Below are 18,685 nucleotides of genomic sequence, written 5' to 3' on the forward strand. Positions count from 1 at the left end.
TGGGGGTATATTTTAACCATGAGTTGAAAACTATATCTGACGGTTCAGAAATAATGATATAGTAATACGTTACTATTGAGGTAGCACTACAGTCTAACAATGATTTTTTGAAGATATTTTTTTATCACATAATTTTGAAGTAAATATCATTCTGCACAATTTGTAAAAATTACAAAGTCATTATCATATCACAACAAGGAGTAAATTGATAATGAACTTATGTAAATAAAAGCACATGGTAATTAATCTAAATATATGATCATTTGGGAGGAGCTATTATGTCAATCATCTGTTGATACCAGCGTCCAGCTGTTAATCCCTGACCACAAGATAAATAGTGTGGTCTTATCTAATTTATTGCAACAAAAGTAATTTATATAATATGGAAGTAGATGGAGAAAAGGAAAAAAATATGAAAAGGAAAAAAACAAACAGAAAAAAAATTCTCTAAAAAGAAAAAAAAACTATGGAGAAGAGTATAAAAGTGTCTTTAAAATCCTCTGACAAAGGATCTTACTACAACCAAGAAGAGTATTCTTCTTAATCTGACACTACCAACAGTGACACCAGTCTTTATTCTAGAGAAAATAATCTAAATAGTAGTGTTTCTTTTCTGAAACTTACATCACCTTTTGAACAGTCATTTAAAGTTGAAGACATTGCTGCTGCTGCTTCTGTTGCTGCTGCTGCTGATGATAATGATGATGATAATAATGATGATGAGAGTGACAAAGAAATGAACATAACATGGGAAGTGAATTCATTTCTGACTCTGATATGTCTAGTGACGATCAAGAGGATGCAAGTGTAACTGGGTGTGCATTTATAAAGTTGGAGATTTTGCAGAAAAAAATTAACCAGGCTGCTGTTTGTAGTACTTGTAAAACTGGTGAATTAAATGTTATTGATGAGAGTTAAATCAACAAAAGTGGACTTTGCTTGAAATTAGCATTAAAATGTAATGAGTGTCATTCAAATACAGTGTTTGATACTGATGAAACTTTGAATTTAGTAAAATACACAATGCGAACCGTCTTTCAGTTTTAGCAATGCGCATGATAGGAAAATCTAGAGATGCACTTTTAAAATTTTGTGCCATACTTGATCTACCAAGTCCAGTTAATTATGGACCCTACAAAAAGCATACCGAGACATTGAAAGAAATTGCCACTGAAATAATAGAGGAAAATCTGTCTGAAGCAGCTGAGGAAATTCAGCAATTGAAAAGAAATTCCGGTTGGGATGGAGAGGGAGCATGAAAATGTTCCGTTTCTGCCGATGGATCATGGGCACATGTAGGATATAGTTCTAGATTCGGCTTTGTAAGTGTTATATCTGTTGACACAGGAAAGGTGTTAGATTATGTGACATAATCAAATGAATGCAAGGCTTGTAAGAAATGGGAAAGAGAAGGAAAAACTAATACTAGGGATTTTTTGCAATGGTTTGTTGAACATGAGAAAGATTGCACATTGAATCATGATGGGTCAGATAAGACAATGGAGGCACAAGGTGCTGTAATACTTTTCCGTCGCTCAGAAAAAAAGCACAGTCTTCAATATACAACATATGTCGGTGATGGTGACAGTTCAGCCTATGGAAATGTAGTAGATTCTAGACCGTATGGCCCTAACATAATCATTGCAAAAGAGGACTGTGTTGGACATATACAAGGGCGAATGGGCAAACACCTCAGGTGCCTTATTGATCAGTATAAAGGTACGGTACAGTACATTGTATTACCCTCCCCCTTTTTTAATCATCAAAATCTAAAGTTGCAGGTATATGATGTATGTTTCAGTTTGACCAATTATATAGAGATAAACTTTCTTGTATATCACAGTAGGGAACTGTATGAACATCTATGCTAATTAAGTCCTTATCATCATGGACAAACAAAACCTAACTGACCAGATAATTAATAACTGATAACGAATCATAAATGCAAGTATAATATTGTCAACCTATTTTATTAATTTTTTGGTTTAAGTTATTGTTATAGTATGCAAAGGAAAAGTATACACTTATATACTTTTGTGCACATCTTATTTTTGTATTTTGCAAATTTTGATAGACTTATAAATTACTCTTGTTCTGAATGAAAATAATTCACTAAAGTTTTGAATATTATATTCATTCAATTTTTAGTCAATTCATTGCATTAAGGATTAAATTTAAATATGTACTGTACATTAAAATTGCAAATATGCAACATGTTTAGATCAATAAGTCACAGACTCATACATTTCCATAAAATCATTTATTTAGTAATGACAAATTATTCAAATTTTAATGTTTCAGGAAGAAAACTTGAAGATGGAAAGCAACTTACAGGCAAAGGTCGACTTACAAACAAATTGATGAACAGTTTCCAAACCTTTTACGGGATGGCAATCAGAAACAACAAGGGTAATGTCAATGCAATGAGACACAATGTTATGGCTATATTATTTCATTATGCCAGCACAGCAGAAAATCCTATGCATCACTTTTGTCCTGTAGGGGACACTTCTTAGTGTAAATGGCAAGTTGACAAAGACTGTTGATCATCAACCTACCGACCACTCAAAAATCCATTATCTGAAGTTGTAGTCCAAATACTAAAACCAGTTTTCGAAAAACTGTCTGATGAAAAACTGCTTACCGGTGCTGAGAAATGTTTGACTCAAAATCAAAACGAATCACTTCATCCTGTTATATGGAGCTATTTGCCAACAGTGGTATGGAAAATTTTAACACTAAACGTTTTGAAAAGGCAAATATCAGTGTAGGTGACAATAATAAGCGGTTGTGGATTAACATTGATTCTACCAATATTCGACATTCTTTGTACAAAACAAGTGAGAAGGGAAAGAAACGGAGAAAACAATTGAAAGCTATGAAAGCACAACACCAAGATACACTCCAATATGATGACAGTTATGCTAAAGACAAGTATTATAAATCTAGTACTTCAGACAATCCAAGTGAAAAGGGGAAGAGACAACCTAAATGTAAAACATGTGGAAAACACATGAAAGGCCACAAAAAACATAAATAATAAGTATAAATTGTGTTATTTTGTATCAACATCAATTTATTTTTATAACTGAATATTTCTTCTCAGCCACTTTACTACAGAAGATTTCCATTGTCACAGGAAATGCATCCTACAATAAATTTGTTCATTCATTTGTTAATCTTTTATTTTTACCTTGAACCTGTGTATAAAAAATGTGATTGAATTCATCAAAATGTTCATAATAGATTTGAAAAGGAGGGGGTTTCATTTTAAAATTATAATCACAAATGATGTACATATGTTTTATAACATATTGGATTTAGCTCTGATATAAATGTCCTACTTCCCAGCTAATAAAATTTTGATAGTATGTAGAGAGGATTGTATCCATTCATGATCTTCATTTCTGTCACTAATCAGTTTATCATATCATCTTTTTTATCTCTCCTTTGATGTCTAGTGGTGCTAGAGAACGAAGATAGTTCAGCACCACCTTTGGCCATGCATACTGGGCATTGTCTGGTCCAATTTCAGAATCCTGTTGTATAACAAACATATTATATGAATTAATTGAAATGTTACATGAGATCGAAGTAACAAAATAGTATTCAAATAAACATATGAACAACACAAGCCAGGAATAAGCAAAGAAGGAATAAAACAATTAACAAAACGTACCACAAAAATATTTAATTCACTTAGTCCAAGGGAAACATACAAACAACATGAACCCCCTTCTTTTCCAATAATGATTTAACTGCTCTTGGCATTACAATTCTAACAATCTTGAATAGCCAAAGGAAGACTTTAGGTAGACGGATAAGACAAGCTACTCATTCTGTAAATTACTTGATAATTTTTGTTTGACTTAACAGTATCTTACCATCAAAGCATAAGCCCAATGACAGTATGAAACCAATCTTAATTTTCAGTCTCCTCTGTTTCTTCTCCTTTGTGAGTGAACTTTCTCTTGTAGCAACGTGGCAAACATTTCCCCATCATATCTAAGAAACATCATTACAATTTTTGCTCACATGTCTTGCATGTAGTTTAAACTATTTTACTTATTAATATTTTTTTTTAACAAAAAAATAAATAAATTATAGTTAAAGTAACTTACCCAACATTTCTTACTGCCTGTATAAATTGGTCTCTTTGTTCTTCTAAATTTAAATGATGAACATGTCTTCTGTTAGAAGTTTTAGGCCTTTTAATAAATTTTAAGTTTGAATATGTGTAACTTTTCAATTCCATAAAACTAAAAATTCATGTGAGACAGTCTATTTTCAGGAAGGGGATGGTCTTGATCTTTTTATGAACATGTCTTTTATTGCATAATCATAATGTTCTAGCTAATTTCAAAGTATATTTCTTTTAAAAATACACATGAAAATTATTCTTTATAGCCAGAATAATGATGGTAAATAATGATTATATGCAGCTGTTCAATCCTGTTATTCCCTTATCTTAGACTGTCTGGTTAGAGGCGGATCTTTGTCGATATTTAATTACTACATTACAGATGTTGGTCAAATCTGTGACGTCAAACTCCCGCCAAATGCTAAGTTAGTGTGAGACATTGCACTAATAATGCAAAATTTACAGTATAAAAGCATCAAAGACTCAAATTGTGTGGTTCTATTGATGTAATAATTGTGTCGGAACACTCCTGTGCTGTTTCCTGTGACAATTTTGTATTGATGTTGCATTTGTAGGGGTTCTAAGGATGAAATTCAGTTTTAAGGTGATTTCTCAGAACAATTTTTCATGAGAATTGTTAGCAAAATATGAAAGTAGAAACTTTATGGTTATCTCCTTTGGCTTGACCTTGATATATGTGATTAAAGGGAGTATTTTCTACAATACTGTGTCCCAGTTTTTGGATAATTTGTTTCTAAATGAATTTATAGGTCTTGTAAGATGAAAGGTGAAATCAATATATCTTCTTACTGGAGGCATGTATCAAAAATCTGAGACACGGTTTTGTTTATTGTGAAGTGTTGATTAAAGGGATGATATCAAATTTTTACTACCATTTTTTTATTTGACCTGTGACAATTTTGTATTGATGTTGCATTTGTAGGGGTTCTAAGGATGAAATTCAGTTTTAAGGTGATTTCTCAGAACAATTTTTCATGAGAATTGTTAGCAAAATATGAAAGTAGAAACTTTATGGTTATCTCCTTTGGCTTGACCTTGATATATGTGATTAAAGGGAGTATTTTCTACAATACTGTGTCCCAGTTTTTGGATAATTTGTTTCTAAATGAATTTATAGGTCTTGTAAGATGAAAGGTGAAATCAATATATCTTCTTACTGGAGGCATGTATCAAAAATCTGAGACACGGTTTTGTTTATTGTGAAGTGTTGATTAAAGGGATTAAAGGGATGATATCAAATTTTTACTACCATTTTTTTATTTGACCTGAATGTGCAGTTTTCATCCAAGTTGGGTGACCACTTTTTTGTCAATTAATGAGCTATATTTTGAGATTAATTATACCAAAACATAATTTATAGATTAAGAAAGAGTAATATTTCACCTTTAAAATGAGTTAAAGATTTTAAAAATCCATTGAGTAGTTTTTGAGTAATTAATCTTTAAAGACTGTTGGTTGGAGTCAGAATATTATGACTGTAGTGCTACCTTAACTATGCTTTTGTCGATTTATATCCAAGCAAATAAATCAAGCAAGTCGATCAAAGTTTTTTTTGCATGCTTTTATAGAAGAGGGACGAAAGATACCAAAGGGACAGTGAAACTCATAAATCTAAAACAAATTGACAACGCCATGGCTAAAAATGAAAAAAGACAGAAAAACAATAGTACACATGACACAACATAGAAAACTAAAGAAGATCTGTCAATAAAACTTCCAATTGAATTGAATTAACCAGAAACAAAATTCTTAGGCCAAGCTCACGACATGCTCATGTGTTTCTAGCCAAAATACAGTTATTGTCTTTGAAGTCAAAGTTCAAGGTCATATGAAGGTCAAAAGGACGCACCACATTATGATGATCTACATGCCAAAGATGTAAGTTATAAGTCAAAAGACGAATACGCAATTTCCTGGTTGTGTTTCTTGCAAAAAAATAAATTTAGTTGACCTTAAGGTCAAATTTGAAGACCACATGAAGGTCATCATGATACAAGACACTTAACCTTATGACTTTACATCCACATGCCAAATATCCAAGTCCTAGGTCAAAGATAAAACAAGTTATAGCCCATATGTACTATCAGATCGGAAGTTGCTCTTATTCATTATGGGGGTATAATTTAATCATGAGTTGAAAACTATCTAACGGTTTTATTGGTATAATGTTTTGCAAAAATAATGATATAGTAATACGTTACTATTAACTATGCTTTTGTCGATTTATATTTAATTTAAAAAAAAAACAAGTATACCCCTATATAGATATGGAGATGTGGTATGATTGCCAATGATCCAACTCTCCTTCTTAGTCACAATTTATAAAAGTTAACCATTATGGATCAAGGTACGGTCTTCAACACGGAGCCTAGGCTCACACTGAACACCCAAAAAATTACTAGTGTAAAATCATTCAAACGGAAAATCCAACGGTCTAATCTCTATAAAAAATGAGAAACACTTATGAACCACATAATTGGACGACAACTACTGAACATCAGATTCCTGACTTAGTACAGGTCCCTATACCAATATGTCTGGAACTTAAAATATCTACCGAAACTAACCGGTGAAGCACGCCATATTGGTGGCCATATTTGTTTTCCTAACGGTTCAAATTATTTTAAAATATACATAATGTTCAGCTGTGTCTAACTTATCAATAACAAAAATTAAACAAGTTTGTTTTGTTTTGTTTTGTTTTTTTTTTTTTTTTGTGGGGGGGGGGGAGGGGGTTTAAAGTATTTGGTAGCCCATTAAGACTTATCATGTATGACATGCAAATGAATAGAAATAATAAGTATGTGTAATAGCTGACTTTTAGGCCTCAAGGATAACTAAAGTCAGTTTGCTAGGGTTCAGGATATTTATTAATCAGTAACGTAAAACACCCTGTAATAACAATATGATAAAGTTATACTACCTTTATAGATTATATAATAAATTAGTAATACACATGATAAGTATAATATTCTTTCATTACATATAATGGTATTATACAAAACATTGCACTTCAAAAATACATTTAAGTTATGAACATAATGAGATCAAATATTATGTTTAATCATCAGATCATAGTATTAATGTCTTTACATATAATATTCAGTTGTTGAGATTAACAACATTGATAAATTAAACAAATATTAAAAGCATCTAAAATCAAGGGAAATAACTCTTTATCAAAACTATGTGCTGAACATATATACTCCATAGTTAATTCAACCTTTTAAACGAAATACATTGTAATTTTAATAACATATTACTAATCCTTACCAACTTGTGGAGCAAGGTTGTTACTCTGTTGCGATGTCTCTGCTTGAAAGGTCTTTCATCCATGAGATCAATGCTGTACTATGTCCAATGTCTATATCGCTCTTGCTGAAAACATCTCTGAACTGTTGGATCAAATCTTTTCCTTGCTGTAATTGCACATCTGACAAGTTCGTTGGCATGGTTACTTGATGTGTAGGATCATCTTCTAACTCAGCATCTATCTCTATATCAGCTACTGAAACTGGCTGTATCTCGCATAAGATGGCATTCGGCGAAATAGTAACTGTCCTAGTGGTGACGTTGCTTATGTGAACTGGAATAGTGCCGTTGTTTCTGTAACTGTATGACAGCAATGTAGGAGCCACATCTAAGTCAGTTGGAATATCTGCTTTCTCAGTTGGTTGTAGCATAGCACATACTGTGTGGTACGGTAATTCATGATCTGTGTAACCCTGAATAATTACATCTCTGTTTGGAAGAATCTTGATGGTTTTTCCTTCAGCTGATTTTACAAGTCCTAATCTGTTTGACCTCTTCTGCAGTTCCTTCTCTCTCAATAGCAAACATCGAAAGGTAAAGTACCAGTTGGTATGTAGGTTGACATCTTGAAGAAACTTTGAACCAAACCGTAACTTGACATCTTCCATGATTTCCTTTAAAATATTAGTACCAAGCAGTAGTGGAACTTCTCTGTTGTAATTGCTGTCAGGTACAACCAAAAATAAACAACGGTGACGACTACCATTTGTTGCTGCTCCTGGTAACTCTATGCTAGCTGTGATGTATCCTAAGTATGGCATATCTTTTCCATCAGCACATTCTATCTTGATAATCAGGTCCAATGGCTGAATAATCTGATCTTGAAGATATCTATTGTAAAATGTCTCGCTAACTGTACTAACGGTTGATTCTGTATCAAGTAAAGCTGATGTTGTAATGTCGTTGATCTTTACTGAAACTTCATTTGGACTTCCAAGTAAGCCAGGTGATTCTTTAGATGCTTGTTGTTGATAAGAAGCATAAGTACGGTCTTCAGCACCAATCTGTTGGAAGTTGTATGCCTTGCGAGAGTGATCTAGTATAACTCGACATCCTATAGCTATGTGACCTTCATTTCCACATCTGTAACATACGAAAGGCTTCTTTCTATTGTCAAAAGGTATGCATGGTTCATGTGGTAATTCCTGTTGCTGTGCTATATCATGTTCCTGATCATACCAATACGGCTTTCTCTTTCTACGTGATCGTATACGTCTCCTTTTAGGTTGTTGGTTAAATATGTTGAGATCTTCTTCATATCTATCAAGGACGTGTCCAAGTCGTAACAACTCCTGCTTAAAATCCGAACTCGACATACTAATCTAAATAAATGTGAAAGTAAAAATATCAAACAAAAGTCTGAATGTGAATGAAATAATCTGTAATAAATCTATATTCTATTCAGAACTTTCAGAATTCAAATAAAGTATATAAATAAATCAGATATAAATCTGTAAAACAGAATAAGAATCAGTGCAAAGTGAAAAGTGAAAAGAATAAATCAATTAAGTATGACTAAATAATTAAATCTGAAACTAAATTCAATAATTAGTGTAAGAATCTGAAATTCAAAAGTAATTATGTGAAAATAATCAAAGCATATAATCAATATATCAAAAAGAAATGTAAATAAAATATATGACAAATATGATTAATGTAATCTGAAAAAAATAATTTTATTAACAGAATCTCATGTACCTAAACAAGAATGTGAGAATTACAAAACTTTTACGTTTATAATCTCAACACAAAGATTACAACAATACAAGTGTTACAATGTAAGTATGTTTAACCAATCACAACAATCACATGTATCAATCACAATAATCACATGTATCAATCACAATCAATGTAATGTATGCACTATAGTTCAACAATATATATATTATGTATATCAATAGGTCAAGTTCAGTTTCCAAAAAAAATAAAACGTTTTCAAGTTCCAAGATACTTCAAGTCTCAACTAAGTACAATTCTAGTATGCTCAATCCTTATTGAACAAACTAAACTCCAAATCTGACACAATGCACAGTTTGAACAACAGTTCTTCAAATCTCAAATGACCAAAGTGAAACTACAAACAACAAATCAAACTACAGATATCTCACTCGACTATAATAAACTATCAATGTATAAGTCGAATGTCTAAGTAAAGTCAACGGAAAATCAGTATGAGTATATTAGTATCAAATTAATCACTTATATTCAAATACTCAATCAGTCATGGGATATTATAACAATATAGTTATCACATAAAATTAATGACAAGTTATTGCTATATCATAATACTACACCAATATTATATCACATTCTCTGTATGTATACAAACAATTTATAAAATATTCATCAGTATGTACTCATGTGAACATGAACAATCACATCTATGTTTAAAAAAATATCATATACAAAATCACATATTCAAATTCAAAATCTAAATATTACCACATATTATTCAATAATATGACATGGTTCTGTGTTTCACAAACTCATGGCTACTTGTGAGTCAGCCAACATAGATATAATATACTATCCCTGTATACAAAAAATAAAAATGAAAATGCTAAGTGTGTATGCAAGTGTTCTATTTTTATTTCATCAATGCACAACTACAACTACTAAGTTCCAAGTATGAACTTCTATGTGTGTAGTATAAGTTGTGTATTGCAATAAATCAACTATGTAATAACACTAACTGATACTAAGTCATGTATGTATCAACCAAATATCTAAGTCCAAATGTAAACAAGTATGAATGTAACTAAGTACGGATGTACCCAAGTATGAATGAACCTAAGTACAGATGCACCTAAGTATGCACGGAAGTGTAAGTTAAATCGGGTATTAACTGTAGTGTAATGCTAAATGTGTATGTGTAATCGAGTATCAATGTATCAATGTATGCTATCAACAAACACTAAGTACTGTATGTATACTAGTGTATGTGTAAACTAAATTCAACTAAGTGTATGTGTAAACTAAATTCAACTAAGTGTATGTAATGTTTAAATCAGAAATAAAAAAATTAAATGTATACAGGAATAATATATAAATGATTTACCTTCAATATGCACTAAGTATTCCCCAGTATCAACTTCAGATCAATGTTAAACAATGATATCAAAATCAAATAAATTTCAAATTCACAATCACAAAATAACTAAGTTCTATTTCCAAAATAGGAAATCTAAAAGTTCGATTACTATTTTTAAAAAGTAATTTCCGGAACACATGTACTGAACTGCACTGTTGTCTTTCGGTGTAGAATGTAAACATCCGGTAACACGCACATGTAGTTCTTTTGTTGATAAACAACACGTGATGGACATCTCATGTGATCACAACAAATCATACTTCCGGTAACACGTGGTAACTATTGACATCGTAGGTAAAATCATCAGATTGATCCTAGCGGTGATCTGTGCCATCAAAACCAGTAGTGGGCGCCAAATGTAATAGCTGACTTTTAGGCCTCAAGGATAACTAAAGTCAGTTTGCTAGGGTTCAGGATATTTATTAATCAGTAACGTAAAACACCCTGTAATAACAATATGATAAAGTTATACTACCTTTATAGATTATATAATAAATTAGTAATACACATGATAAGTATAATATTCTTTCATTACATATAATGGTATTATACAAAACATTGCACTTCAAAAATACATTTAAGTTATGAACATAATGAGATCAAATATTATGTTTAATCATCAGATCATAGTATTAATGTCTTTACATATAATATTCAGTTGTTGAGATTAACAACATTGATAAATTAAACAAATATTAAAAGCATCTAAAATCAAGGGAAATAACTCTTTATCAAAACTATGTGCTTAACAGATATACTCCATAGTTAATTCAACCTTTTAAACGAAATACATTATAATTCTAATAACATATTACTAATCCTTACCAACTTGTGGAGCAAGGTTGTTACTGTCGTGGCACAAACCAATTCAAACGTACATACTGTTATATCACACAGTGATATCTATATGACAGCTTACAAGTTCTGTAAACCAAAATGACAATGTTAAATAACGGATTTTAATGAAACCGTATTTAAACATAGACCTTATTATAAAACATACAATGTAAACAATGTCCTTGTGTATAAAATAAAACAGAACTCGGACAATACTTTATATATGTGCAGAAACGTAGTTCGCTATCTAATACAACTTTGTTTATGTTTTCTATTTATAATCAATCAACAATGTTATTGTGTACGGACTAGTTCACACAAGTAATACACGGTGGTATTTAAATCTACTCATAACAAAGTCTTATCGAATACTATGGAACGCCACGACTGCCTTATGTTAATAATCAGCATTATACGCAGTGTTCACGGCATTATATGAAGTGATCACAGCATTATATGTAGTGCTCACAACATTATATGAAGTGATCACAGCATTATATGCAGTACTCACAGCATTATATGCAGTGTTCACAACATTATATGAAGTGCTCACAACATTATATTAAGTGCTCACAACATTATATTAAGTGCTCACAACATTATATTAAGTGTTCACAACATTATACGTTTTTTGTTGTATGATGAGATTGATGTATGATGAGATTTATGAATGATGAGATCATTCGGTAAACTTCGTTTTTTAGCGGAAATTACCGAATCCATAATTGGTAAATTACGGTAATGCCCAGCAAACAAATTTAAAAAGTTATTAAAATCATGTTATCATAAGGTAGCATATAATATTTAAAACTGATTGAAATAAGTAAGGAAAAGATGAAACTGAGAGGTGAATGATTGAAGTAGTTCTGTTCGTCGTAAGAAATACGAATGGCAAAATGTAAGTTAAATAATAAAAAGTTTATTTAAATGAAATATCGTAGGAAAATTTGTATGATATATTCTCGAGTTCATTTCCTACTGAAGAAATTTAGCAAGGTGCCACTTTATAGTCCGTACTCAGTTTTAAAAAGCTTAATTACCTTTTAAATAAAACAGTTAGCTTTCTATAACACATAGGTGCCATATTACGCTAGCTTATATATGTCATGATAGAGTCATTTTTGGCATCGATTTTCAGAATTTGGCATTTTTACATGAATAAGTATCTAACAGATATGGAAAATGCAGTTTAAAGCATTTCACTGTAGGTGCTAAACATAACTTTACATCAATTATTCCATTTTTTTACAAGCTTTTTAGCACGGCAAGTACTAAAATTGTCTTCTAAATATGATCAGCAGTCTTATATAGAAATTTAAACTTTCATAGAAAAATTTACCCTTTCAAGACCCTGTTTAACATTTTCATTTAAAGTTATCATCTCTTATGAAAATTGAGTTTGTGGGGATGAATAAAACGTTTACTACGTTTGTTCGTCAGTTTGCACGGTACATACATGTATATATATAAAAGTGGTATGCTTGCCAATGAAACAACTTTCCACAAGAGACAAAATGACATCACAGAAATTTTAAACAGCTAAACGGCCACAGTACGACCTTCAACAATGAGGAAAGCCCATACCGGATAATCAGCTATAGAAGGCCCCGAAATGATTTCAAATTTAATAAAATCATTGGAATGGGAAAATTTAGAATTAAGAAGGAAAAAGGCTAGATTAACTATGCTGTATAAAATAAATTGGGGGTTAGTTGAAGTTCCTAAGGACAACTTAACAATTTCTGATAGACGCACTAGGGGGAAACATAAATTTAGGCAAATATCCACAAATAAAGATTTCTATAAATTTTCATTTTATCCTCGCACTAATTCGGACTGGAACTCACTACCTGAAGCAATAGATATGTCTGAAACCCTGGAATCCTTCAAAAGTGGCTTATCCACTCTAACACTTGAAGGATCCACAGCAACTTATTAAACTTTAAAGCCACTGTACATAATGTATATATGTTATTGTTAACGATTTTTCTTTGTCATATTATTTTTAAATTACGTCCATATGTACATAGCACACAAGTTCCGGGAAGTTTTACACTCCTACCTAGGAGTCTACTCCCGTATTCGGAAGAAGAAAAGAAGAAGATGATAAACGAAAAATATTCCTAATTTATGTACAAACAAACGATCGAAAAACTAACATGTATATAACACATTAATTAACAAACGACAACCACTGAAATAAAGGCTCCTCCTGACTTGGGACGGCCACATATATGCAAAATGTGGCGGGTTTTAACATGTTAGCGGGATGTTGGTATTCTCCCTCTAACCTGGGACAGTGGCGTAACAGAACAACATAAGAACGAACTATGAAAATCAGTTGTAAAAGGCTTGTTAGTTTTCTCGTTTGAATTGTTTTACATGGTCGTATCGGGGCCCTTTATAGCTGACTATGCGGTATGGGTTTTGCTCATTGTTGAAGGCCGTACAGTGACCTATTGTTGTTAATGTTTGTGTCATTTTGGTATTTTGTGGATAGTTGTCTCATTGGCAATCATACCACATCTTCTTTTTTATATTAACTCATTAGATGGGTACAAATATAAATACATATGATCTAACAAGAAAATAGAGTGAACGTGCATGTGGGCGGGTACTTGTATATCCCAACAATAAAAAGACACTATAAGTACTGATCTGAGAGTATATATAACTAATATAGTACCATGCTGTTGATTAAAAATAACATCACTCCAGACCCTTTTGTTTTCCACATAATTAATATTGCCAACAATTAAGAAGTTCCGGGTCGAATCGATACCAATAATATAGTCACCTGTTAACTATTACATTACCTGTACGTTCCGCATCAGTTTCAACAAGAATGCTTTGCATTTGTTGCCGAATCACCTAAAACTTTATGCTATCGTATTTTTAAAAATAATTTTCAATTGGAAAAATATTCTTTTATGTTTGAAAGAAAGAAATGTTTACCTACATACTGCTGGTCTAACCCTAATATCTATAAGTTTGATCAACTGTTTAATTCATGTAATATTGTAATATTAGAAAAACTATGAAAATTTATCAAAGTTATAAATGTGAAAGTCAGTCCTCCAAGTTAATTTCATTGTATTGTTCATGTGAGCCAAAATTTGTTCCTGTGAAAAAAGTTCCAGTGGAACTAATTTCACAGGAAATATGTTCTGGGAGAACTTTTTTCACAGACAATTTCTATATAATTTGTTCCATCTCTATGAAATAAGTTCCACACTTTACTTGGTGAAATAAGTTCTGGGTTGGTGAAATTTGTTCCTTACCTAGTGAAATAAGTTCCATGTTTGTGAGATTTGTTCCTTACCTGGTGGAATAAGTTCTGGATTTGTGAAATTTGTTCTTCACCTGGTGAAATAAGTTCCTTGTCTGTGAAATATGTTCCACTGGTTAAACAAGTTTTCTTATATACTGAGCACTTGTCATCAGTGAGTTTAAAGTCATTATAAAAAACTTGTATAATATTGCATAATGTAATAAATAAAAAGTGTAAACATCCAATTGGATCATGTGGAGTAAAGAAAAAGTTTAATAACATGCTCAAGTAATAATACTAAAAATGGCACTTATGAGCCAGGAAAGAGTAGAATAAGAAATAATAATAAAAGTCATTCCGAAAAAAAGTATTATAGTTGAAGATGAATATTTGTACTTTTTTGAAAAGGACAAAGTGGCTGATCAATTATATTAAAAGACACAAAGAAACAAAATACACGCTCTTTAAAAACTGTGCAATGACCATAGCTAAGTACATGTATGATCAGAACACCAATGACAGATCATCAGGAAACAAGGAGGTGGAATACCACATAAACGATCAAACATAGATACATTATCATCGCTTTTATTTCTTATCTTCATCCTAATGTCATTCCTTCAATTGCAAATGTACCCCATGCAAGCACAGAACTTATTTTCTGTGAAATAGGTTCGAGCAGAACATTTTCATTGATTTCTATAAAATACCTTCGTTTAAAACTAATATCACAAGAACTTATTTCACTTTTTTTTTTAATTTTAATATTGGAACAAAATTCATGGTGCTGTGATTTTTGTTCCGGAACTTATTTCACACTTGGTTAGAAAATTAGTTCCAGAACAAATTTTATAGTGCTGGAACATATTTTCTGTGACATAAGTTCCGGTGGAACATATTTCCTATGAAATTTGTTCCGGTGGAACAAATGTCACGCCGGAACAAATTTTTTGTTACATTCACACATGTTTGTAAAAATTGTACCTTATAGTTATATTTATGTATGTTCTCTATAACTATGTAATTGTAGTTTTATGAGAAATAAAGTATTCGTATTCGCATCTGACAGGAGTACCACGAAACGCTGTATTTAAGATTTTGCTATATACACGGGTCGTAATCACAGGGTTGAAACTACTTAATTCAATCATTGTCACATTGTTCCCGATTGTAGTACTTTAATCAGTGATGACAATACGAATAATAAAAATCTGGACTTAAAATAAGGCGTATAGGTACAGCATGTACAGTTTTCAATTTGTTAGACGTAAAACAGCGAATCAAAGATTCAATTTTATTCATAACTCATAAAGGACAAAACTGTTGATTAAAAAATACTCCTTTCCAGAGACTTTTGTTTTCCAAACAAAATCAATAATACCAATATTAAATTGACAAGTTCCAGGTCGACGGGTTCAAACAGAAAGATGTTAAAAGCAGAAAAAACTTCATCTTATAATCGGCATGACTTTATCAGATGACAATACCAATACTAAAATAAGGCTTACGCATAGTTATATTCTTTAATTCAGTCACAGACCCGCGATATCACGGATGTGTTCTAGTAAATATATATACATATTAAGTTGTGAATATGGTGAAACTAATCCTCAAAATAAGTTTAAAATGCCCTGGTGTGGAATAAACTTGGGTTAAATTGATCATACTTCTTAATTTACTTATTTCAATCCGTTTTAAATATTGTATACTGCCTTAATGATCACATATATAATAATAACTGTTTAAATTTGTTTGTTGGGCATTAATTTACCGTAATTTACCAATTATGGATTCGGTAATTTCCGCTAAAAAACGAAGTTTACCGAATGATCTCATCATTCATAAATCTCATCATACATCAATCTCATCATACAACAAAAAACGTATAATGTTGTGAACACTTAATATAATGTTGTGAGCACTTAATATAATGTTGTGAGCACTTAATATAATGTTGTGAGCACTTCATATAATGTTGTGAACACTGCATATAATGCTGTGAGCACTGCATATAATGCTGTGATCACTTCATATAATGTTGTGAGCACTACATATAATGCTGTGATCACTTCATATAATGCTGTGAACACTGCGTATAATGCTGATTATTAACATAAGGCAGTCGTGGCGTTCCATAGAATACACCTCAAAGTATCGATCGGAATGTGTGTACTTTCTAAACTGTTTTACATATAGCTCTAACGAATGACTACCAGTACTTTATATAATAAAATAAGTGTATAATATATGCATTTTATGTAGCGATAATACTTTTCGGGATCATAAAGAAAAATAACCTTTCATACCAAAAATCATTCAATCTATGAAAATATATTAGAAATATTAATAAAGAAGTAGATAAAGAAAACTCACGTCAAAATGTCAAGTCTGTCAATGCAAATAGAATCATGACTATTCTCTATAAATTCTCAAACACTTCAATGGCTACTGGACATATACGTCTGTCCATTTTGACTCCATTAGTCCTTCTGACTCTAAACAAAGAACCTCGGAACTGAGCGGTAAAACTTTACACTAACCAATCAAATCCAAGTAATCATGAATAATGTATGGAAACGTTTCAGTGTAATAAAAGTTTATATGAAACAATATGTTTTGAAGTTTTATTTATATTAACATAATTATACATCTTTATTTTACAATTACAATATATACAAAATAAAGAGGCTACCACATATGTCTGAGGGGCATTGAAACAACTCTACATCCAAGTTGCAATTTGTAAAAGTAAACCATTATACGTCACAGTACGGTCTTTTACACGAAGGCAAAAAAGACTAGTGTTTAACCATTCAATCAGGAAAACAAACGGTCTAATCTGTATAACCAAAACGAGAAACAATTATGAACCACACCAACAAACGACATCCACTGATAAATAGGTTCCTGACTTACGAAGGCAAAAATGACTAGTGTTCAACCATTCAAACAAGAAAACAAACGGTCTAATCTGTATAACCAAAACGAGAAAACACTTATGAACCACACCAACAAACTACATCCACTGAAAATCAGGTTCCTGACTTACGACAGGCGAAACAAATGCAACGGGTTTAAACGTTTTCATAGCTACCAAAATCTATTTTTTTATATATAAATTAAGTACAAATGTACCTTCTCATATGTAACCGGTTGTGATATCAATTTTTGAATTAAAGAGGTTGCATATAAAGAAGAAGATGTGACATGATTATCATTGGGACAACTAATGATATCATCCATATTCAAATAATTTAATTGTGGATGTAACGCGTCTTCTGATTGTTTTTTGTTTATCAGCTCATAGACATTATTTTGTCTTGTGACCGTGATGTCGTCAACGTTTCTTCATTTTATACTCTGATTTTTAAATGGAATTTAGAAATAAATAACATAAAAAATGTGATGCACACTTTCAAATAACCCGTTACAGTCATAAATAAAGTGAGCAACTATAGGCTAAATATAGGCAACCGTACAACTTTGAATAATGATAAAAAAAAAAACATATCGTAAAGTTGGTTATAAAAGGTCACTATATCATAATCATCATAATATATGGATAATGTAACCAGTTCAAATAAGAAAACTAACGGTCTTATTCATAACAAAACAATTCAGAAAACCTAAAATTAAGAATAAATAAAGTTTAAATGTAATATACAGATAACTGGCTACCTTAAAAATATTGTCAAATATATTATGTCTTTCAATTATTTTATTCAGCTATGAAATAATAAGTTGTTATGATTATATAAGAAACATCTGTAATTGATTTGGATTTCAACCTATAAATATTTTCAAGTCTATACTAATTATGCATACAGAAGAGCATTCAGGAACTACGATGTTCAAGAACCCAGAGGTTGTGGGTGCTTTATCCTCTTTTCATGACAAACATCTTTTTGGTCAAAGCCTCATATAACATCTTAATATGTAAAACCCTTGATTTGGAATGTAACAAAAAGCTTGGTTTAACAACAATACCGGTAATCTAAAATATTCTTTAACA

General features: G+C 31.4%; 2 protein-coding genes across 2 annotated transcripts; one reads left to right on the forward strand and one right to left on the reverse strand.

The window, feature by feature from the left end:
- Positions 1-1,499: 1,499 nt before the first annotated feature.
- LOC143053758 (uncharacterized) lies at positions 1,500-3,076 on the forward strand. Its single transcript, XM_076226536.1, has 2 exons — positions 1,500-1,719; positions 2,587-3,076. Exons 1-2 carry the CDS (start codon positions 1,500-1,502, stop codon positions 2,769-2,771), a joined length of 405 nt encoding a protein of 134 aa, XP_076082651.1. The 3' UTR covers positions 2,772-3,076.
- Positions 3,077-6,930: 3,854 nt separating this feature from the next.
- Positions 6,931-17,200, reverse strand: LOC143054750 (uncharacterized). The gene is made up of 3 exons (XM_076227787.1): positions 17,047-17,200; positions 11,391-11,489; positions 6,931-11,009 (listed from the first exon to the last, which is right to left on the reverse strand). Exon 3 carries the CDS (start codon positions 8,788-8,790, stop codon positions 7,456-7,458), a length of 1,335 nt encoding a protein of 444 aa, XP_076083902.1. The 5' UTR covers positions 8,791-11,009; positions 11,391-11,489; positions 17,047-17,200; the 3' UTR covers positions 6,931-7,455.
- Between the last annotated feature and the right edge of the window lie 1,485 nt (positions 17,201-18,685).

This window comes from Mytilus galloprovincialis, chromosome 12 (genome assembly GCF_965363235.1).
Source record: "Mytilus galloprovincialis chromosome 12, xbMytGall1.hap1.1, whole genome shotgun sequence".
Taxonomy (NCBI): domain Eukaryota; kingdom Metazoa; phylum Mollusca; class Bivalvia; order Mytilida; family Mytilidae; genus Mytilus; species Mytilus galloprovincialis.

Excerpts from the sequence above, each read along its gene's own strand:
- LOC143053758 (XM_076226536.1), top strand. The coding sequence starts at position 1,500 with ATGGAGGCACAAGGTGCTGTAATACTTTTCCGTCGCTCAGAAAAAAAG. Across the intron at positions 1,720-2,586 it reads CCTTATTGATCAGTATAAAG|TTGTAGTCCAAATACTAAAA; the intron begins GTACGGTACAGT and ends CATTATCTGAAG.
- LOC143054750 (XM_076227787.1), bottom strand. The coding sequence starts at position 8,790 with ATGTCGAGTTCGGATTTTAAGCAGGAGTTGTTACGACTTGGACACGTC.